Source organism: Canis lupus, chromosome 37, assembly GCF_003254725.2.
Source record: "Canis lupus dingo isolate Sandy chromosome 37, ASM325472v2, whole genome shotgun sequence".
Taxonomy (NCBI): Eukaryota; Metazoa; Chordata; class Mammalia; order Carnivora; family Canidae; genus Canis; species Canis lupus.
The window spans coordinates 20,908,988-20,934,146 of record NC_064279.1 but is presented as its reverse complement, the minus strand read 5'-3'; the positions used below and the strand labels follow the sequence as shown (position 1 = coordinate 20,934,146).

At 34.1% G+C, this 25,159-nt stretch overlaps 1 protein-coding gene and 1 long non-coding RNA gene across 13 annotated transcripts in view; one reads left to right on the top strand and one right to left on the bottom strand.

Moving 5' to 3' along the window:
• IKZF2 (IKAROS family zinc finger 2) overlaps positions 1–25,159 on the top strand; it is a 154,223-nt gene that overhangs the window by 95,634 nt on the left and 33,430 nt on the right. For 9 of the 12 annotated variants that reach the window (XM_049106494.1, XM_049106492.1, XM_049106495.1 and 6 more), the window contains 2 exons: positions 1,463–1,729; positions 8,052–8,219. In XM_049106494.1, the coding sequence (XP_048962451.1) occupies positions 1,463–1,729; positions 8,052–8,219 (435 nt within the window). The remainder of the gene's footprint in view (positions 1–1,462; positions 1,730–8,051; positions 8,220–25,159) is intronic. The other 3 variants (XM_049106502.1, XM_049106499.1, XM_049106501.1) reach the window with 1 other exon arrangement.
• LOC112656308 (uncharacterized) overlaps positions 1–25,159 on the bottom strand; it is an 80,913-nt gene that overhangs the window by 30,166 nt on the left and 25,588 nt on the right. The window lies entirely within an intron of this gene.

Sequence of the window (25,159 nt, the reverse complement as noted above, 5' to 3'; positions counted from 1 at the left end):
CCTCCATTCAAGTAGTACCAAATAATTTGTTTTGCTCAGGAACTTTGATAGGATTTCTTAAGAAATTTTCAAGATCACTGGATAAAAAACTGGTATTCATTTAAAGCCTGTTTCTGCTTTGTGAAAAGACTTTGTCAGCAATCCAGAATGAGGGCTGTGCTAACAAAATTCCAACTTTTCTGTGGGATGATCCAAAAACAGCAAACAGAAGGCATTAAATTTCTTAACAGTCACAAGTGCGTGCATGCATGCTATGCCATTCCTGTCATTCACTGCTTTTTGGTGTGCATAGATTAAAGTTGGAATACTTTGATTTGCAGACTAATGTGTTCCATAGAGAATTTTTTTTCATATAAAAAAAAGAGTAGCTTAAGAGCATGTGAGGTCTGTGCCTCTGCCCTACATTTATATAGCTCTTCATTGAATATGTTTTTAATCTGATTGTAGGATATTTGCCTTGACAGTATGCCTTCATATATCTAAGACATTTGCTAGATTAAGATCCCAAGTTGTTTCTCTTGCTCAGTTCTAAAGCAGGTTTATACAAGTACTCTGATGTGAAACAGAATGTGTATTTTATATATACATATATATGTATATATAATGTGTATTTTTTAATTTTTATTTTTTAAGATTTTTATTTTTATGAGAGACATATACAGAGAGAGGCAGAGATACAGGCAGAGGGTGAAGCAGGCTCCCTGCAGAAGTCCTGGGACTTGATCTCAGGACCCCGGGATCATGACCTGAGCCAAGACTCTCAACCACTGAGCCACCCAGGTGCCCTAGTGTGTATTTTATATATGTCATACATGTGATTGTATATAATCATATATACTATATGATTGTATGTGTAATTTATATGTGTGTGTATAAGATTGTTAAGAAGCATGGCTCAGTGGGTTAAGCAATATCTAATCTGGTCTCAAACACAATACTGAGTTTCAGTAGTGAGAAACTCAAAAGCCAATACCAGAATTACAGATTGCTTTAAAAGTATATAACTAAGTTAAAGAAAGAAATGTACATAGAAATAAAATGTCGGGATCCCTGGGTGGCGCAGCGGTTTGGTGCCTGCCTTTGGCCCAGGGCGCGATCCTGGAGACCCGGGATCGAATCCCACATCGGGCTCCCGGTGCATGGAGCCTGCTTCTCCCTCTGCCTGTGTCTCTGCCTCTCTCTCTCTCTCTGTGACTATCATGAATAAATAAATAAAATCTTTAAAAAAAAGGAAATAAAATGTCATTCTGTTTACCTAGAGATTTTCTGAGCCTTCTTCACTTTCATGCCAAAGTCACTAAAACGTTTTAGAGCACAGTATGTATTCACATTGCATTGCTGATGGTACATGTAGCATTCCCATCAATGTTAATAGAATGGCACTGGGTGGAGAAGAGAGCAATGTAGGTAACAACACATAACTTGCATTCAAAATGTCTTCATTTCTTTTTTAAAATTACAGCAAACTCAGTAAAGCTAGAAATGCAGAGTGATGAAGAGTGTGACAGGAAACCCCTGAGCCGTGAAGATGAGATCAGGGGCCATGATGAAGGTAGCGGCCTAGAAGAACCCCTAATTGAGAGCAGCGAGGTGGCTGACAACAGGAAAGTCCAGGAGCTTCAAGGCGAGGGAGGAATCCGGCTTCCGAATGGTAAACTGAAATGTGACGTCTGTGGCATGGTTTGCATTGGGCCCAATGTGCTTATGGTACATAAAAGGAGTCACACTGGTAAGCAGCTGAAAGAATAACCTGATGACTGCCTGTGACATCTGATGTTGATATTACCTGACATCTATTCTCTTTCCTTTTTATTCAGGGGTGGCAGTGGTGAAACTACCTTTTCAGAATTCTGCTAGTATTGGATTGCTGAAAAGCAGAGAGTAGCCTGGGTCTTGACTTCCAGCCTTCAAATCTGAATAGCATATCAGAAAAGAAGTTTGGGATTCAGTTTCCACAGTTCTTAATATAGCAATAATATGATAAGGGTTCAAAAGGTATAGGAGAATCTCATTGTGTAACTTAATCTTTTTGTATTTCTATACATATTTTACCATACCCATGGGCAGGTAATACAGTTTGCTAGCTAAGAGTTTATACTATAAAATGGTACTCATGCATTTATATAGAGGTGGATCATTTTCACCTTATCTGGTTAACTTCTTGGAATACAATTTCCAATCAATCTTTGCCTACCATGGGTCTCTGTAGTAGGCAAATACTTTCCCTAGTTTGAGGATGTTACCATCTTCCTGTAATTTTTTTTATTATTACAACTCTTGCAAAGAAATATATAGGATGCAGTATAGCCAAGGATGGTGGGTATGCTGGTAGGAATGTGTAATCATGGAATAGGGTGAGGAAAGAAACCTCAGATTAATTTAATATATACCTGTAGACACTTGAGTAACATAAAAAAAAAAAAAAAAAACACAGCCAAATGAGAAGGCCTTATTTAAATCTCCCCAAATCCTTTGGCAAAATGAGAAAACGTCTTTTAAATTAGAAAGAAACATAAATTAGATTATGTGTAAGAAAGAAATTTTCATATGAAAATTGATTTAAAGATGATACCTTTAACTATAATGCAAAGTAATATTATACAGCAAAATATTAATCATTAGCTATATTAATCATTATACAGCTCTCAGGGTTTTAAAATATGATTCTCTTTGGAAGAGAAATAAATCACAATAAAGAATTTGATTTAAAAGATTTCTAAATCAATTATTTAGAAAATTTATTTAGTAGGTGCTTAAAACATGAGAGATACAATGTACAGTGAAGCCTTTTTAGTCCAAATCTCTCATTTACACATGAAGAAACTGAAACCCCAGACAAGTGATGTGTCCATTATCCCTTATGTATTTAGGGGATTATGAGGCTAAAACCAAGGCTTTCTGATGCCCAGACTGGTTTTGCTCAAATATACTATGCTTGGTATCTCAGTGCACCAACATTTAATGTTGAGATATGACCATAAGACTTAAAAGTTATAACAAGAAGTTACACATTAAAATCAGCTTTGGAACCTGTACCCTTATTCCAACTCTGCAGTTACATGTTCACTTTTGGTTTTGTTTTTAATTTCCTTTTTAAACAGCATATTTAAAAAATATTTATGTTACTAGTGCAGATGTTTTTTACCTTAAAATTTTTTTTCTAGAAAACTTAAAAGATCAAGTTTGGTATTTGATAAGAAAAATAGGAAAAGACTATAAAATAATGAGTTGACTTTTCTTCTGTGCTCACTAAGTAATGTTAACGGCAGGTCTAAAAGAAGAGTTCTACAAAGTTATAATGTATTCATTATCTCACAGTGATTATATTGAGGAAGGTAACACCCATTCAAATGTGTAACTTCCCTCTTCTAGCAACATATAAACTAAAGCAGTCTAATGACTTTTCAGTTGAATTGCATATAGTGTGCAATTTTAGTGTGCATATTTTTAAGGCTAAAAATATGCTAACAACAATTTTTGTAGGATTTCTAATAAACCTTTTATGATCTGAGTTAAGAAAATGCAGAGGACCTGAGCATGCCTCTTGAATATTTAGGTTAATCAATATTTCACTGCATTTGCAGTGATTTTCATGAGGATTATTGGTTTGTAAACACAAGAGTAATTATATACCAACTCTACTACTGCTCATTTGATATTTACTACTATAAGTAGAGTTGAATTTTGATTCTGAAAAATCATCAAATTGACATGAAGAATGTTTCTAAATAGTTATACAGATTTCCACAAGTTCTATAAATATGGGATTCACTCAACTAGTAAAGGCAAGGAGATTGGACAAAATAAAATCCTCTTGCAACTCAATGACGTTTTATTGTTAATGAATGTTTATTTATGGAAAGTTTCTTTAAAGTTAATAGCCATTCATAGGGGAGCTTGGAATACCTGCCACACATTGTTGACCTTCAAATTGTGATGTATCTTTAAAGTAGCTATTTTTATATGTATTTCTGGTGACTCAGTTTATACATCTGAATGGGTCATGACCTTTTCAATTCCATTTTAGTACTCTTCAAGAATAGAAAGTCTGTTTTTTTCATTTAAACTAGATTGAAAAAATGTGGTCAGGGTCTAGTCATTAACCAAATGTTTTCTCATTAATGTCATAAACTGTCTTCATTTTAGAATTTTCCCTTCTAATTATTTATAGCTCGTATAAAAGGCACTGTTTTAAATCCATATAAAGACTTTAGGAAACATGTTTGTATGTTTAGCTCATAGAATATCTAATATATAATTGATAATAATAAAAGATACACAGCCTTACTCGGTTAAAATGTTGTGGAGTATCATATCTAATTCACTTCTTCTTCTTTCTCTTTCAAACTCTACTAAAGTACCAATTCCAGTGTCTTATAAACAGCTTGGTGTTATTTCTTGGTGTTGCTACTTTAGTAGGTAATCAGGTAATATTGTCATCGGATACTCCAGGCACTCTTCACTGCCATATAGGCAGAATAAAAGAAGTAGGGGTAGTATATCAGTTCATGCATAAACACAGATTAATGTGGACCATTATAAATATAAACTATCCTTAACTTTGCCCTTCTTTGGGTAGAGGACTCCCATCTTTGTAACTTTTTGTACATTGTAGCTTTGTGGAACCATTCTTTTGCTCCAAGGCCCCCTTAACAGGTACTTGGGATTTTTCATATTTGTAGGTAATTGTTCCATCCAACACAGGAACAGCCTCTGTCTTTGATTCACCAAAGCAAACTGATGCATATATACTTGTATTACAGTTGAATATTTAAACAGATCTAGAAATATATATTTACAAAAGTATACAAAATACTGAAATATTATTTATTTCAAAATAAGAGTAGATAACTTCATTCTGGGAATAACTATAAAAGGTCCTTGAACAGATTAGTAGTTTTAAAACAAAAACAAAATACAGATTAAGAAAAAAAAAAAACAGATTAAGAATATAAATGAATGATAGCATGGCTACGTATTAATTGTTCTCTTGGATTCAGAGTTGTTAATCCAGACTTTTGTATCCACCCATGGGGGATACATAGATATCATAGATACAATAGCTTACTTGATTTTTTCAGTTGGATTACTGTACAGTGTATTTAGTGCATTTGTGGTGTTTTCCTGAAGTTTGCTTTTCTTTATATCTGAAGAACATGATTAATATTATTTTTCAGGCAAAGCCTAAACTGATTCGAAAGGGACTAGTTGACTCAGCCTATTTGGTAAAGAAAAAGCAAATTATTTAAAAAATAATTGAGATGTGTTGTTTCAAGGCACAAACACAATATAGGAATCTTTTAACTAAATATCAGATCATGTTACACGTATCTCATAGTCCCATTTCAAGACTTAATTCATGTAAAGCAAATCAGTATTTCTCAAAGTTTCATCCAACTGAAATCAAAGTGCATTGTTATCATTTCTTCTTCCTCTTAATCAAAAATGGGAGCATGACTTGTTACTTTCATCATGCCTTTATTTCCCTGGCCATGAGAATATAGTTAGCAAATGCCTCTACACTAAGACACAGTCAGCAACAAATAGTGTTTCCTGATGTACCTAAGACCCCTTTTCATTTCTCCTGCCCCTTTAAGGATGATCATATATATATTCAGAAGAATTCTGTTAAAAAATATTTGAAGGTATCTGGAATATTTTATAAATGTAAAAATGAAATTACCCTGTCATTAGTCTCATAAAGTCAATTAGATGAATTTTAAAATTCTTTTTAAAGAGAGTTATCCTTATTATTTTTTCTTTTTTTGATTAGCATTACTTGGAATGACAAATTCAGTACTCTAAATTAGGAATTTTTAAATATTTCAATTGTAGGAGGCTTAATGAAAATCTAAGTTAGCATTTACAGGAGTATTTTCTAAAGGCAAATGTTTTTGTTCACCGAACTAATTTAATTCATTTTAAAGTTATTGCATACTAATTTGTTACTTGCCTGGGAGATGCTACATAAAGAGATTTCAAAAGTAAAATCAAGTATTTGGAGTGAAAAGTATAATTTGCATTTGCTATTTTCCTATGGTATAAAAATTCTCATGAAGGAAGTGCATCCATCCTTCTTTCTTATTAGTAATTCCATGGCAGAAATGGGGAGTAGAAATTCCTGATTTTAAAAAGCTGTAGACTGTTATTTCATTAAAAAAAAATGTCAACAAATTGTGTGTTAAGATTTACCAAATTTAGATTTTAAAACTTTGATTAGTTTTTAAGACTCATATAAGAGGTTTTTCAGATTTATCTTTTAAGCTGTATTTAGTGTTGATTTGTCAGTTTTGTCAAATGAATCAAACAAGGGAAATATAAAATTTAAGGTAACTTTAATATAAATTTTTCCACTTAATATGTACAAGGACTTTTTGTAAATGTAGTTCAGATTTTATAAGAAAAACCTTTGCCCTTGCTACCCAAACACACAGATTACATTTTTTTGGATATGTATCTCATAAGTTCCAAATTGAGCAATTAGTATAGAATTTGAGACAACTTGATATATCAATTTTTAATTTCTCTAGGTTTTATAGCAAATCTGTGTGATAGAATGTGCAGTGGCAACTATAAAAAAATGGCCAGTTTATCATCTTTATGATTCCTAGCTTTCATAGAATCATTGAGTTTTGCATTAATTAAAGGCCTTCCCAAAATATTGAGGTTTCATTACTCAGTATTTTCAAATGTTTCAGTTAAAGATACAAAACATGAGAATTCAGTATAAATTTTATAAGTATTAAAATTCATAATCTTTATCTTATCTCAGGTACAAAAATGGTCCAGTTAAACCAAAAGTGAATTCTTTAAAACTGTTATTTCCATTCTAAACTTTGAGCTTTACTACTTGTACTATTTATATATTAATTTATAATTTAATTCATGCATAGATATCAGCAAACTTAAAATAATAGTACTTTCTTCATGGTTTGACCCTACTTGCTCATTTTACTGCTTCCTCTACTACATGTTTTTATGTTCAGTGACAGTGGTAACAGCCAGTTGATGACAATAGACTAAACTGATAATTCTGACTTAAACAGTTTTATATAGCAGTATCTAGTAATAGGAAAAAAGAAAATATTTCTCTCAAATTATTTTCACAACAAAAAGAAAATACAGGGCAGCCTGGTGGCTCAGAGAGTTAGCGCCGCCTTTAGCACAGGGCATGATCCTGGAGTTCTAGGATCGAGGCCCGTGTCTGGCTCCATGCATGGAGCCTGCTTCTCGTCTGCCTGTGTCTCTGCCTCTCTCTCTTTCTCTGTGTTGCTCATGAATAAGTAAAGAAAATCTTAAAAGAAAAAAAAGAATATACAGGAAATGTCTGGATGAATAATTTTCTTTGGACTTTCCTTGTTTATATCAGGAAATTTTGCCAGAGCCTTTACTATTAGTGACTAGGGGAATGGAGAGACCTGAGTCTGGGCTAATTTTGGGAGATTTTGTGATAATTAACTATGTAACCTGGGCCCTGGTCAGAAAATTATCAGCTAAATCAGAGAGTTAGACTAAAGATCCCTTCCAATCAAATTCAAAATTTATGTATTTTTAAAAGAGATAGCATGGTACAATAGAGCAAAATTTTGTAGTCCAACTGAGCAAGATTCCTATCAATGTGAGTACTTATTAGCTCTTTAACTACAATCGGATACTTTGATACTTGAACTTCAAGTTCTTCATTTGCAAATTGAAATTATGGATACCTAATTAGTAATATCATTGTAAGGTTTGAAATATTCTATATGAAGCAACCAGTAAAGTCAATAAAGTGATGGTTCTTAGTTGTTCAAACAATGGTCAATGCTATTACTGATTCTTTTGAGTCAGTGACAGGAATCCTGTAAAATTTATATCAAGAGAGGAAACTGCACTTGACCTAAAGTTAAAGCTTCAGTATTAGTACATTTTAGGAAGATAAAGGTTTAGAAGTCTGAAGAGGCAGAAGAATATTCTCAGCACACAGAACTGGCTCCAGTTAATAGTGTACAGCAGATTAGTCACTTACACATAACCTACTTGATCTTTCCTGCCTCTTTTCCTTTTGGCAGGTGAACGTCCCTTCCACTGTAACCAGTGTGGAGCTTCTTTTACTCAGAAGGGCAACCTTTTGAGACACATAAAGTTACACTCTGGAGAGAAGCCCTTCAAATGTCCTTTTTGTAGCTATGCCTGTAGAAGAAGGGACGCCCTCACAGGACACCTCAGGACCCACTCTGGTAAGTGTGTCTGACTCTGAGAAGAAAGCTAAAATATAGGAATTCAGGAAAGTGTTATAGAATAATACAGAGAAACTTACATAGATAGGAATGAGCTAGACAATATTTTTATTTGTGTACATTGAATAACTGATAAATCTTGCAAGATGCAAATGCCCTTCCTTTTTATAGACTTACAGACTTGGCAGAAAGTAGTAGCACTGTCAACTGAAGAGTCTCTTGAAGTAAGGAAACAACTGTTCTGTAGATTTTCTATGGTTTTTAATTTTATAATTATTCAGTCATTATGGTGAATCCAGGATAATGGAAAATCTAGTAAAATATCATAGTTACATGCGGATATTACCACAGAGGAGATGAAACCTGTGATATTTTTCAGTTCATATAGTGTCCAGGCTGGGACCTCAGTGGGAAATCAAATACCGCTATTTTTAAACTTGAAAATATTATGTTCATTGGCTGTTAGAGTATTTTATATTTCATTTAAATGCTCCTTGTTTCTTTAACTCTCAAAATATAGTCATTGGAATTTGTCTGAAACTTTTCTTTGCTTCATAAATCATTACTTAAAAATTTAGAGTAAGTGTGATATTTTTAAAATACTGGAATATAGTACCTAAAAGAGAAAGAATGATTAGAAATCTGAATGAATCTCATTTGACTTTTAGCATGAATTGCCATAACCAAGAAGTTAAAGGTGGAAAATTAATATAGAATACTCTCAAGCCAGTTTTATATCCTCCTCCTGTCCATAATGACATATTAAAATTTAATTTTAATATGAAGATATGATGGAAGTGATATTTTCATCTACATTGACAAATTATATTAGAGAGTGCTATGGATTGTGAGGTAATGCTTATATTATCTTTTTTTTTACATTTTTCCCTATTAATCCTTAAGGTTTTACTTAGTTTTTAACATGAAAGTGAAATGTGTAAAATTGTTTTAGACATTAACTTGTAAATTTGGAGCAGTTACAGAAAAACGAATGCAATTGTTAAAATATTTTAAGTATATGTAGTTATTTTCCTCCTTGATTCAAAGTAATTCCCTTATTTCCAACTGTGACATTTTATATTTTATTTTACATTATCCTATGAAAATTACATCTTTATTATAAAAATTATTCTTTATTGAAAGATGTTTTTAAGATGTGACAGTTACTTCCTTTAGCTAGCCATGCACTCTGGTTTATTAAAGCATTATTTAGTTGACCACTGATTTTTTTTTTTTTTTAAGATTTTATCTATTCATTCATGAGAGACAGAGAGAGAAAGAGGCAGAGACACAGGCAGAGGGAGAAGCAGGCTCCATGCAGGGAGCCCAATGCGGGACCCGATCCCAGGTCTCCAGGACAGGCCCTGGGCCGAAGGCAGGCACTAAACCACTGAGCCCTCCAGGCTGCCCCAGTTGACCACAGATTGTATAAAACATAGATTTTCATGAACATTATCTATTACATGAAGTTGAGGAAAAAATATAGCTTTAAACATCTGTATCATTCTTTACAAAATTGTGTTGCTTTAAAAATCATGGTTTAATGTATACATTTTACTTTACGTGGGATTGCTCTGTTACCCTTAGAAGGTTCAGTGCCTTCAAAGCTCAGCCTCTGTTTGTGTTGCCATGATTTCCTTTTTGTTCTTTTAACATATCCATCCCTGTTGGTGGTGTCGAAGAAGACACCTTGGTTTTTGTTTCTATTGAACTGGGCAGTTGCAATCAGCATCTTTTTTGCAAATTAGTCATGACTCATCTAGGGGTTCCTGACTGGTGGCTAATGAAATGAGGGATGAGAAAGACATTATGCCAAAAGTAGGCCATTCCCGTTGGCTTTCACCAGGTCAGACACTTGACACTACTTATATGGTTCTGTGTAATTATAAAGTTTGTATGTATAAAGTAAAGCTCTTTCTGTGAAATTGTGTATTTTATATAAATAAGTATACTACTACTTTGAAGTTCAAAAAAATAAAGACATGGACCCTAACCATAATCCTGCTGATGTTGCAATTTGGTATATAAAGTCATGATTTTATAGATATATAAACAGATGGGATACTCAGACTGGCTAATTAAGGAGAATTTAATGGAACAATGAAAGACAGAGGAGGGTGTCATCCAGCTACTACATCATCAACAGGTGATATGAATTCAGTTATACTTCTAACTATAACCTAAAATGTTTGCCATCGCCAATACTTTTTGTAATAGAGTATTACATAAAATATAGCTGCTAAAGTCCACGCCTCTCTAATGGTTCAGAAAGCCTAAATTGATCATTATAGCTTTCTTCCCCTACTACCAATTCCATTTTCCCCTTACTCTTACCCTCTTTTTTAGCACCTAGCACCTGGGCTGGACAGGATTCTCCATCTGATGAGTGACCCAAACCTTAATTTCTACAAATTCTGAGTATTTGATGGTCCTGTTTTCTTTGTATTACTGCAATTTTTCAATAACCAGGATTATCTGGCACTTTAAAAAAAAAAAAGGAGGTGTTCCAAATGTAGCAACAACCCAAAAATCATCTTGGTAGTCTGGAAAAGTTACTAATCAATAACCCACTTCTCTACCTGTTAGTTTAGCATCTTGAGATGCCATATGGCCAGGGAGTAGTCCACTATGACAGTTCTAGAACTCTGATCCCTGGCAGAAAGATTCTTCCCTTGAACACCTAGCACATATATCAGAGCAACATACAAACTGTCTCCTTCTTCATGATGAAAGGAGCAAGATGAAGCCATTTTATTTATTATAGAGGACCTAATTCAACATGTTTAGACCACCAAGCCCATAACATTTCATTAATGCTGCTAGTCTCTGAACTTTTTGTGGCACTTATCTCCTGTCCTCTAGCATATATCTTACTGAGGCATCTCAGGTATTTATTACTTCCTGCTCACCGTGTCCAGTCAGTACTGTGAATGTAATGTTCCAACTTGATGTTCTGTGGGATGTCAAGATGAACAAGATTTCTTTGGACTATAACAAAGAGGAGAGTTGACCTTCCCTTAAGCTAAGATAATAAAAGTATGCTGTCCCTGCAATGTGAAAGCAAAGTGCTTCAGATCTATTGATAAGGAATTATTTTCTAAAGAAATTGTTAAGTTAGTACCTCCCTACCTGGTATCAGGGGCTATGTTAATAGGTTCCAGTAGAAATATTACAGCTAGAACTGCATGTGCAGTTGACATTTTGATGTGATTAAGACTGCATGCATCCACAGAACCATCTAGCTTGCATTAGCCTAATAAACAATATAAATGGGTGTGTAGTAGGAATCCTCCCCTTTTAACATCTTTCAGGTTTAACTTAACTATCTTTAAGTCTAGGATTGTGATCTCCAGTGTGGTAGCCACTAGCCATCTGTGGCTAGTGCCACATGTTGAAATGATATTTTTTATTAAGTAAAATCTATTGAATTTAATTCAACCTTTTTACAGTATGGCCACTAGAAAATTTAAAATTACTTGTGTAGACTCATTTGCATTGGACAACACTGTTCTTGGCTTTTGTAATAGCCATGGATCAGGGAACCAACAAAAGGATCCCTCCCATTATGAAGTTTATTTGTTCCCCCAATACTGTAAGATCAACTTGAGTAAAGTCTACATATATATCTTGACCTCCGTATGCCCCTACTTTGAACAGGTGGACTACAATGACATTTGGGTTCCAGAGATTAATGTCAATGGAGAGCTAATCCAATAGACCAATAATCTGTGGTAGGACTTAGAATTTCCCTTCCCTACCATAGAGCCTCTACCATTCTGAGATCACATATACATTTAAATCAGGGAGCCCAGATCTATTGGCAACATCTCTCATTGTTCTAACCTAGAGAAGACAGTTATCAGCTTTTTACCAGTGTAATTACCAGTGTAATTCTTTGGTGAAGGGAGTGTCCCATAGCCCTTTCCAGAAGTATATTAAGTGGTAGGCTGAAATAGGTGATTCATAATAGAGCCTTTCCATTATTCTTACTTCTTTGGGCCTTTGTTCTTATTCTCTTTGCTATGCCAGGAAAATCCTGTCATTTCACCTTTTTACTAATAAGCTGTCATTGAATCAAGGATTCAATTAACCAGTCACTCTTACTTGCTCAAGGCAAAATCTTAATCCCAAATCCCAGGTGAGTGCATATCTATTGATAAATTTGGCACAATCTAGCATTTTGGTTCATATTCTTGGTATAAAACCCTTAGATACGATTCATTCCCTTATGTGCTAACTGGATTCCTGCTGATACAAATGGGCAGTGTTGCAGTTCTTTAACTATATAGGCTGTCACCTCCTGGATCAGGCCTTGATTTTGGTTATATTAAGATCTAACTTAAAAGGAGCCTAGGGGCAACGAGAGTTAATAGGAGTGAGTCCTGAAAAGAATTGGCATTTTCTGATTGGGTTCTTGCCTCAGTTGCAGCAATCAAGTCTTCCTTTTTGGGAATGCTGATTTATGGGAATATTAATTTACTTAGATGGAAAGGTGGGAAGTGAGGGGTGTCTTCCAACAAGGATGATTGGAAGTGTTTGGGAATTCAACATTCTGAGCCTTAGTATATGATCAATTAATACCAACCCATGTTTCATTAGTCCATTACCAAGACCTAGGTGTATTGGTATTGCCAATTATTAGCCTTATTTGCCCTGAGGCGATAGGATCTTTTTTTAAAGCTGACAAGAGGACCTTGATATTCCACTTCCGCTCTGACATGAAGTGAGCATTTAAGGACAAACTGTCCTTTTTCCTTTGTGTAATCCTTGGGGCCATCAGAATTAGCCATATCACACTACAGTCTTCACTCTATGCAGCACCATTGTCATGTCAGCAAGTAAAGGCTACATGCTGCCAGCAGTGATAATTTGGGTAGTCATATTGCCAGCAAATACCTAGAATTAGTAGTAATCCATTAACTCCCCAGTAAGGAAGCCATCCTGTTCTCTTCAAATGGAGCAACTCAATGCCAGAATGCCATTTTGACTCTCTGAGGCCTTGGCCACTCCTGCTACCAGTGACTATCAATCAAGACCCTGACAGGAACAATGAGAGACTCAAATGAGGAAAATTTGGAGACATTCATGGTGATATCTACAAGAGAATAGTGAGGCATAAAGGAAACCAACAAGATGGTTGAAGCACTAGGAGGCTAGCAATGGCAAGAAGCCATTAGCAACCTATGTCTGGAGGGACAAGGGGATCAAGAGATCACTAGAATTAGGAGAGGCAGGAGACAGCCCTGAACACTGACCTTCAGTAGAGCAAGGTAACCCTGCTAACCTGTGACTGAGGAATGAACACGTTGATCTCAATCTTTTTACCCTCCAGTCTCTTGCTGATGCCTCACATTAACTGAACCTAAGCAGAAGCCAAGAGACAAAGGAGCCTACTAATGAAGCCAGTAGAAATTAGCTTTCTGTAGGAGCAAAGAGTGAAAATAGCTATGAAGGTGAAACAGAATATGCCACAGATTGACTAAAATTTAGGAACTAGTGCTTAAAATTACTAGTATAGGGTATTAAACATAATGTAATAATTTTAATACTAATTTCTGGTTTTTATGAATATTATTAGTACAAAGTATTTTGCTTCCTCTTCTCCCCTAAGGACTGTCGATTGCTTTAGTTACTGTGTTCCATGATATTAATATTGCATCTTTGCTTCCTGTATTTTAGATTTGAAAATTTTCCTAGGTTGGTAACAAGGAACCAGCATTGCTGTACACTTATACACTTATATGTGAAATGAAAAACACTTAGAAAACTTAGAAAGTACATTCAATAAATGCTAGCCCTGTTTTTTGTTTCTTTTTTTCCAAAGTATGATCCCATTCAAGCTGAAATTTCCTATTTGGAACTCTACTTGCATACTTTAGAGGACACCAGATAGTGTCTTGGTTTTGATTATATAGTCCCAATAGTTAGGTTATTTACAGATAATATCTGGCATTTCTTAAGTCCTCCCTAGACACCAGGCACTGCGCAGAGCACTTCTCAAGGATTATTTCTTTAATTAAAGCCCTTTTATCTGACATGAGCAAAGCTAGGTATTTTATCAATTAGCAGCAGTAAGTCTAGCAACATGAGACATTCTTTTGATAAAAGTCCTTATGTTTATATTTTTAAAACATAATGCATCATCTCTAATTCCATTTTCAGTGTAAGAACTTAAAGACCCTTGTGATGCAATCAGACTTCTATTAAATTTTTAAGATTTCTCACTAATTTTTATGAGTATCTTTGTCCACCTCCAATTCTTTAGCATATTTTAAATCAACTCACCTTTATTGAATCTTTCCAAAGTGACAAAATTAGTTTTAGAGACAATTTTCTTTTTGTGCTAATTTCCTTGAAATATGGATATTTTAAAAATTTACATAATTATAATACCAGGTACAGCTGGCATAAATAAATTTGGATAGAATCATATCCGATTCTTAGCGACTCTGTAATTCAACGACTGGAAGTGTGTGGGCATACAAAGAGGGGCCTACAAGCTCTAGGAATTCAGTGTTTCAGGAAGAGGCAAGGCAGTCAAGAGAGCTTTTGGCTCTTATTATTTTACAGGTGAAGAGACTGAGACAGAGAGGTCATACTGGCAGAAGCTAGATTTACACCAAGACCGTCAAACTCCAAAATCTATATAATAATGGGATAAATGATGCAGCCTCATATGTCTATTCTATAAAACTTTGTTAAATTAACTCAAAATGATAAAAAAAAAAAGTATCTGGAAGAGGTCAAACATCAGAGTTTGGAATAGGCTCAGTGCAAATTAGTTATATGACTTTGTCAAGTCACTTAATTTGATCTTTAAATTTCCCCATGCTCCCAATATTATGCGATGCTAAATACAATTGTATTATGTTTTCTCCCTGGACTTGGCTGCTGATTGTTCACTACAACCAAATCTTAGAGTAGGATAGTAGTCCCCACTCCACACTTTTTTTTCCCTTACAATTTGCTGTGGTTTAACTGTAAAATAGATTTGCAAAAAAAAGGAATAGGTCTTAAGTTTTTCAGATGATCTTCACAGCATCACTATTACTTCCTGCAACTATGTGCTAACCTATATTTAAGAGATAGCCTTGTTATAGACAGTTTCAGATTTTGTACTTTTACCTCCAGATAGAAGTTTATTTAAAAGAACTTTTTATAAAGCCTCCTCCATTTTGCTGAACACCAGCAAAAGTGTTAAACAATGTTGGATTTTCCTTCCTTCACTTTTGCTAATTAGTGCCTGAATATTTTTTACACTGGCATAGAAAATAGGTTTAAGTTTATACAACCCTAGTAACTTGACTTGATTGCATACTTTAAATTTTTATTACAATCATTGATAACATTTTTTAAAATTGAAAGGATGTCCAGTGTTACAGATAATTAATAAATCATAACACTATAGTGTTTACCACTATTTGTCATGGAAAAGTTTGTTTTCTAACAATAATTTTTGAATACCATAAGGTTATTATTTATGGAAATGTATCAGATTAATATGATAATTTTTCAGTAGCAGAGAATTCTAGTCAATAACTCCCATATTTTATTCCCCACTTTTTAGGATAATAACAGAAGTCATAACCTTTCTTACTTTGGTTGTAACAACGATGTGTCCTATTTCTGAAATATTGTCCATTCAGGAATAAAAGAAAAAGGTGAAATGATAGAATCTAAGTTTTGTTTGTACAGCAATCATCAGTGTTTGATGTTTTGTTTTTTAAAAGTATTTTCATTTATTATGGGTTATTTAGGGCTATTCTACTTAATGCTGGATATTTCATTAGAATTGCTTTATTTTATTGCAATATGTTGGCTAAATTTAAACATATTTAGCAATTGCAACCCTCTTTCTACTTTTGCTTTTTGTAACACTCAAAACAAAATGACTGGCTGAGAAAGTAAAAAAAAAAACTCTTTTTATATGTGAAATTTAAATGACATTCTAAGAAGGAGTGGGAGGAATGGGAAGGAGAGAGAAATAAAGAATTAGAATGTATCATCAACAATATATCAGCTGAAGATCACAGTGAAATTTTTTGGCCCAGTGAGAAAATAATCTATAGTTTAGGATACATTATATAAGGATATAGGAGAATAAAAGGTACTGGCTTATATTTAAAACTCTTATCTGACTTGCTTTATATAAATTTATAATATATTGTGTGAGTTTTAATGATGAATCAGTACTCCTGCTACAAGAATGATTTTTATTAGTTTTGTCTCTTAGATTTTTAGTTTAACAAGTAATTACAGTTCTTTCATTCCTAGAAATTTGATTAGTGTGCTTCATACGTTATATATTGCTCCTTTTAATTGTCTTTATTATACCCAATACACTGGGGAAATAGTGTTTCAATTAAGTCTTAGACCCCTATTAATCAAAATAATACTTAGCATACTTGTTATATTTTTTAATCTAGGAGGAACTAGAATTGCATATTTTTTTCTAATTAGCATTTCAGGTATATTTCTCACAGGCTGTGTCCAAATTAAATATTTAAAACAGGATAGATTATTTTTAACATATGTGAATTTATATAGTATATATGCATTATAAATTGTTTTGTATAAATTGTAAGGAGGATAAAGTAAGAATCTCTTTTACACAGTCTCAAATATCTTTAAGCCATATCTAAAATTCAGATGGCCATGAAATTGTACTGGATTCAGATTATTTCAAAATTATTTATTGCTTAAAAATGGAATCTTTTTTAAAAAAAAAAGAAAATGAAAAATCCTGATGTCCCAAGGATATTGTCTCTTGTATTCTGAAAAAAAAAAAAAAAAAAAAAAAAAACATTACTTAATTCTCAGATATTTTAAAGGCGTTTGCTTGTTGTAATACTAAAGTATTGTTCAGAGATATATAAATAAAATATCTTTGAGTAGGCAGATAAATGTAGGTAGGAATTGATTTTTATTTTAAAGATTTATTTACCTGAGGAGGAGGTGAGGAGTGGAGGGGCAAAGGAGGAGAGAGAGAATACTCAGATAGACTCCCTGCTGAACATGGAGCCTAATGCAGGGCTCAATCCCAGGATCCTGGGATCATGACCTGAGCTGAAATCCACATTTGGCCACATAACCTCCTGAGCCACATAACTTACTTAGGTGCCCCCTGCTTTTTTTTTTTTCCTCTTCTCATTTTTAAAAAATAATTCCTTTGGTTTTTCAGTAAGACTTATCTATAATATTCTAAGGAAAACCTTAGCTTTTATCTACACGTATAACCCTAGATATAGAGCTATTTGAGGAAACTTTCAGTGTCATGAAGTCTTCATCTTTTTACATAGGGTCAATAAGCCTGTGTTATTCTAAACAAATATCTAGCTTATTTCCAAGCACTTTAGGAATGTTGATTTTTACAATATTACTTTGTAACCTATTCAGTGTTTGACAATTTTTAGTCTAAGAAGTTTGTGCTTTATGTCTAATTGTCAGTTTAAAACTATTTTGTCCTATAAAAAGCAACTGGACCAGATGTACCATCTAAATAGCTATCTGTTAAAACAATAATAACTTTCCTCTCACTGTTCATTTTTTTTAATTCTATTATATAAGGCCTTTTTATTTTTCAAGACACTGTAATCCCAAGGACTATACTTTATCCATAAAAACAGCTCAGAAGTATTGAATACTTGTATTGGTTCCCAATATTGATTTTTTTTTTTTAAAGATTTTATTTATTTATTCATGATAGTCACACAGAGAGAGACAGAGAGGCAGAGACACAGGCAGAGGGAGAAGCAGGCTCCATGCACCGGGAGCCCGACGTGGGATTCGATCCCGGGTCTCCAGGATCGTGCCCCGGGCCAAAGGCAGGCGCCAAACCGCTGCGCCACCCAGGGATCCCCAATATTGATTTTTTTGAACATTCTCAGTTAAATACTACACTGCCACAAACTCATTTACACATTTTCCATTATTTTTAACTCTGTTTTATTCAGTTATACTTTTAACTATTCTCTAAAATACCTATAAAATATTATGACTCTACCTGCTTTTGAATGTATTTGAACATTCACCTTTAGTAGAATGTTTAGCCAACCAACAGGCATTTTTAAGGTATAAACTACATGCTCTCAGAGAAACTGACAAGAAGAGAGAATTCCTCATCTTCAAATTCTTAAAAATAAAACTCAAAAGTACAATCTGACTTGGAGTGAGATAGAGCTAACCTTTGAGCATATTATTAAAAAAAAAAACTTAATGTCAAATGCTTTAGTTTTAAGTTTTCTCACATGGGACAGTCTGTTAATTCATCATAAGAATGAAATGCTTTCTAACATATCAATCAGGTCTTACTATGGGATTCACTGCCATAGCCACATAATTTCCTTTATGAAATTATCTTTCCCTCTTGTGTCTCCTTTTGCCTTCTACTCTGTGTCTTTTTCATAGGTTTCCCCTCCCCATCCTTCAATGTTTGTTTCAGTATTACTTCATTTTTTTGAGGTGACAGCCAGAAAAAAAATATGTAAAGTACCTTTAGTTTGTATTACATCCAAAATTATTTGTATGACATGGAATTGCTGCAGTTTATAGACCTTTGAATATTAACAATTTGTTATTTGTGAAATGAGTGAAGAGTGAGAAACATCTGAAAATTAAGTTCTTGGTCAAAAAATTATTATCAGTAATTTTCATATGGACGTTATTTTGAAACCAGATCATCATGACCTTTCTGCCAGATTTGTCAAAGAGACCCACTTAAAAAATATTAATGCATAGCCCAGTATAATGACATACATATTGGATTAAATTATGCTGGTTCAGAAATTGAATCTAGTGTAGCTCATTCATAATAGTGATGGTGCATTAAGTGTAGTGTAATTTGTCCTGCAGACTTCCCATGAGAAGGAACTGTTTTCACCTGATTGTAGACCTGGCACCTGGCCTACTTTCTGGGTGATCTCCCAAGTGTGAACTTTCCCCACCCTCCACCCCTCCTTTCCTTCCTGGAGATGCTTGATAGAGGTGGATTACACCGATAATACATACACAAGCCGTGTCAGTTGCACACATGATTTGCATAACTGTGCTGTGCTGATTTCACCCAAGTCCTGATAATGATGCCCATGGTTCCCTTCTGTATGCTTTGCAATAAACACTGGAGAGAGGAGATGGGATTAGTATTCTCATTCCTGACTCTTCAAACACACCCTTAGGCCCTGCCCATTGAAATATGATCAGGAGGGAAAAACCACTTTCAGTCAAACTAGCTGGTAAGACAATCCATATGATTTCTATCCAGTAAGTAGAACACTTTTCTTTTCCAGACCAATAATCATTATATACTCTGCCTTATAGGTCCCTCGGAAATTAGTTTTTTTAAATAGCATATATGATCTCCTCTTTTTTTCAAATATCAACCATTATACTTCTTTAAATTTCAAACACATTACTAGAAGGAATTATTAAAGAGAAATCTTTCTTCCATAAGTATTGCTCACGTGATGTAGTACTTCACTTTGGCACATTCCTTAGATCAGTTTACTGCTGGAACCTTTCCTCCTTATCTTTTTTCTGTTGTTGGGAATTCTAAAGAAATAGGCAAGAATAGTGGAGCTATTTCTCATTCTTCTCAGTTTTCTACAAACATCATCCTCATCACCAAGTTGACTACCACAGTTTTGTACCTTGCATGGATGTTGGTGTGGACAAGTCTGAATTTGTGGCCATTTCACATTTTCTCTTCCATTTCCCTGAGTCTGTGGACCTGGCACTTTTGGAACTCATGGCAGAAATGGAAAGGTAGTGTGCCAACTTCATTATTCAGTGTCCAAAATGGCATATCACACTGTTGTTTTGTTTTGGTTTTTTGAGGCTTTGTTTTGTTTTGTTCTGTAAGCTAACCTCCACCCTCTCCTTTTATTTTTCCTACTTGATCTGTGTATGTGAGTCAAAAAAAAAAACTTGTTCATCTACAGCCTGTACTATCTTGCCAAATCTTGTAAGAAAACTCCCAAATAGCAAAAACAAAAAACCAACAATAGGAAAAAAAAAAAAAAAAACTTACAAATGAGGTATATAAAAACCAATATCATTCATTGTAATCATATAATAAATATTTAGAATATAATTAAATTTTTATCTGTATCATAAATTCTCTATCAGAGCAATAATGCCTTTAATTTGTACAGAAACATGATAAATATAAAGATAAGAATGAAAGATCCTAAGTTCATCTCAAAGAAGAGATTTTATTCTATTTTGCATCTGCATCCCTTATACTGTATCAAATGAATGAATGAATCTATGGATGCTTTCAGTCAAACATTCCTGCATTAACTCAAAAATTAGTTTAAGATTTGTAGATGTCAGTAGTGGTTATATGTATTTCCCTAGTAAATGATAAATGTCAGTCCATTACAAAAATAAAAGGTAGTGGATAATACTTAATGGGCTCTTATCTTGTGACAAACACTATTTTAAGGGCCTTATTTTACAGACAAGGAAAGTCAGATTTAAAGAGGGTGAGCATAGCATAACATATAGAGAAATTGAATCATTATGTTGTATACCTGAAACTAATTTTAACATTGTATGTCAACTGTACTCAAAGACTTTTTTTAAATAAATGAGAGATGCTACCTAAAACCTCCACAATCTGTAGTTTTAAATGTTACATGTATGGTTCTTTATGTATAGCTTTACCTTATCAAGGTTATTATACTTCTAGCTAATTTTTTTATTCATATTTTGCCCTCAGTGTATACTATTTGGATTAGATTTTAAACGTACCACACACATACACACATCCATGCACCAAAATACTCAGTGTAATAAAACTAAAGGATTATATCATACTGAAATAGAGATTTCCATAAGGTTTGAGGACATGTGGAAACTTAAAGTAAAATAAATCTAAGAGCAGTATAAATTATCTTTGTGAAAGTACTTTTTTTTAAAAAGACTTTATTTGAATGTGAGCGAGAGAACAAGCAGCGGGGAGGGGCAGAGGGCGAAGAAAAGCAAACTCCCCACTGAGCAGGAAGCCCCATGTGGGGCTTGATCCCAGGATCTCAGGATCAGGACCAGAGCCAAAGGCAGACCTCTTAGCCAACTGAGCCACTCTGGCGTCCATGAGAGTACTTTTTTAAAAAAATATGTTCTGATATAGTAAAAATCTTACCTTTAAAATCACATAATGCATATTTTACGCAACTTTTACTCAGGAAAAGTTGGAATATAAACTGCTCTGCCTGACCCCAGAGCCTATGATCTTAGCTACCATACTCCTGCTTTCCAATCTATTCTCCATATAGCAGCCAGGATTCTTTAGAAACTCAGTTTAAATCATGTAATCTCCTTGCTTAAAATATTTTAATGGGCTTCCATTGCTTTTTCAATAAAATCAAACTGCTTATCATGGCCATTGGAAGTTATTCCCACCGCTCCTGTCTGAGCATATGCCACTCTATCCCTCACTGTTTTTTGCCACCCTAGGTTCCTTTATTCCTTTCTACTCTTGGGATTTTGCACTGATGATTCTAAAAGTCTCTCCCTTCAGCTCTTTCCCCAATTCTTGGCATGGATGCCTCACTGTCCTTCAGAGATTTGCTTAAATGGCATCTTCTTGGCGTGTCCTTGTACAAGAGCCCTATCTAGAGGATCCCTCCTAGTTATTCTCCCTCTCGCTGTCACTGTCTTAAAGTCTTGTAAAGCTTCAATCAGAATCTGCAGTTACCTTGGGTTTTTTGTTCATGCACATGTTGCCTGTCTCTCCCCACTGTCATCTGAATATAAGCTCTGTGAGATCATGGACCTCCTCTGTCTTATTTATTAATGTATCCCCATCTCTTTGAATAGTACTTGGCACATAGTAGATAACACAAAGTTTTTGTCAATTAATTGAAAAAATAATCTGAAAAAATAATATACATAAATTGAAAGGCAAAATAGCATTTTTATTTGATTTTGGAACAGCCACAGTTTTTTATTAATGGGATTGTGTACCTTGTTGAACCCCGCACAACTTCCCACATCTAGGAAGCAGGTTGAATAGCTCCACTCTCATTTCCTGCTCCACATTTATTTCAAGTAGTACGTGCTTTAGTTCCTGCAGCTCCAGAAACCTAGCTTCACAAAGATGTGACATCACTGAAAAGACCGTAATGTGATATATTGAAACTGTGAGCAAGTAGTTTGTGTGGTGTCTGAGGGATGTTGAATATTATTACTTCCCTCAAAAATGTAAAATATCTTGTGCTTATCTTGCTTTACAATATCCTTCCCAAGAGTTTGCCTCAGTGTCCCATTAACATTTAAGGATCACAGGCCTAGCACATTAGAGGATTATTATTTTAATCAGAGTTCTGGTGGAGAGTAAGGTCCAAAGGCTCTCTCATACACTAGTGGCGTGAATATGAATTGGCAAAATCTCTTTTGAGGCAGCAATAGAACAACAGGGATCAAGAATATTAAAATTGTTTATATAGAGGGCTTATAATAATAAGACAACTAATTCAGACACAGTTTAACTTATGGGTGCTAAAAACTGAAAAAAAAATTACCAATTGCACCATATTTTAGTGTTCATCTTTCTTCAGATTAATTTCTAATTCTGTAAGCAGTTGTCAAGTAAAATCAGATATCAAGTTCCCATTTTTTGTATTATAAATATTTATAGGACAGTGGGCGCTTTTAATTTTATTAAAGGAAAATGAATGTGATATATGCATCATACTATTGATTTTATATGTATCGTGACAAATGGTAAATATATTTTCTGTATATAGATGTGGTTTTCTGCATGTTTCTGTATGTGTAAACATACATACATCTATATAAAGAATAAAACATTTACCACATGTATTAGTGCTATTGTAATTTGTTTTATAGGTTTCACTAGGATAACTCTTGAAGTGACATATTTCAAGAAAACATAAGTGAACAAGATTGTGCTATATACCTTCATAACACCCTATGAATTTATGGTAAACATTCCTACTTCAAAATTATTTATGGCTATTTGCTTTGCTCTTCTTTTTGGGTAGGTATGTGGGGGTTTTAGTACAGGGATAGGTATTTATCTCCAGTTTCTAATAATGAGAAATGGAGAAAATACTAGCAAATGCTAGCAAATTTTTTTCTAATTGAATAGTTGTCAGGATTGTCAAATTTTCTTTACTACATCTTCATTTTTAATTTATTGCTCAGGTCAGTTCAGTAATCTCTATATCTCTGACAGGTTATACTGATACTTCTCTTTTTGTTAGTATAGGATTTTTGTGAGTGACTGTAGATCAAAGGAGACTATTAACTTTTGAGATAGTTGGGAACACTAATCCTGCTATCTTCTGTCTTAGAATCTTTATTGTGCTATATATTATTATTTATTATAATATGTATTGTAGAATTTTATATGTAAGAAACTTCAGTTACCTGAATTGTAACTGGTAACAAAACTTACAAGGTTAGACTTTTTTTTTTTATTTAAGGCAATTACATATATAGCTTTTGCTTTCAAATATGAAGTATTAGGAACCAGATTTAATCCCTGCCCTGAACAATTAGAATGCAAGACAAAAATATATTAAATGACTTTTAGGCATTGAACAATAGGCACTGCAGGACTAGGATTCCAGAGGGTAGAAAAACAAAGGTGGGGAGTCCTGTGATTATCCGAGCTTGCTCCTTCCTAGAAGCAGTTTCCAAATCATGCTTAGGAATAGGAATCCCAAACGGAATCCCTGGGTGGCTCAGTGGTTTAGCGCCTGCCTGTGGCCCAGGGTATGATCCTGGAGACCCAGGATCGAGTCCCACGTTGGGCTCCCTGCATGGAGCCTGCTTCTCTCTCTGCCTCTCTCTCTCTCTCTTTCTCTCTCTCCCCCCCCCCCCGTGTCTCTCATGAATAAATAAATAAAATCATTTTTTTTAAAAAAGAATTTTTAAATTATCTGGAATTTAAAATGCATTTATTTTATTTTGACCTTGTTAGAAAAACATAGTTAAAATACTTTTTAATAAATCTGTTTTTCCAAGGAAAGACCATATAATTAACAAATTCTGCATATAAACACAATCTAATTAATTATTTTAATATTTAAGTTTAAAGCCTTTAAAAGGAGGGGGGGAGGATATTGGCCATATTCATACATCAAACAGCCAGTTAGTCTTGATGAATTGAGGAGACAGATCAGAAACCAAGGAGACGAATGTTCTTAGAATATATAGCAGTATCAAGAGGAAACTTCACAGAAAAAACCCTGGAGTTTCACAGAGGCCACCTGACTCTTTGGTTAAATAGTGATCTACCTATGTCTGTGGTGAAACTACCTGCATCTGGGAAAAGGAAGAAAGCAGAAGGCCAAACAATTCCTGGAGTTCATACAGCAGTGAGAATAATCAATTCTCTTCAGCCAATGTGGAAAGACTTTGTAATAGGTCACTGAGTAAAATACTCAGAAAGTTTGTCATTTTCATACTGGAGCTAAGTTAGCCGTCAGTTTAAAGCATGCTCTGGAGGTGCCTTGAAGCACAGATGCAAACATCAAAAAGGTTGAACTGATTCCAAGTAATGTAATGACATACAAGAATAAGTAAACCACAGTTTAAAGTAATGCAACAAAATTAGAACCCACTAATGTAAAATTCACAATATCTAGAATACCACTAAAAAATTAACAGATATGCATAGAAGGCAGAAAATATTACCCATAATCAGTAGAAAAATCAATCAATAGAAATAGACCCAAAAATGCCCTAATGGTGAAATTAGCAGACAGGTTGATAAAATAGCTATTATAAGTATACTCCACATGTTCAAGAATATAAAAGAAAATGAGATTATAATGAGACTAGAAGTAGTATTAGAGGAAAATGCATAGCATAAAGTGTTTATATTAAAAAAGAAGAAAGGCCTCAAACCAAGTAATTGAGCTTCCTTAAGATATTACAAAAGAAGAGTAAATTAAACCGAGAGAATGTAA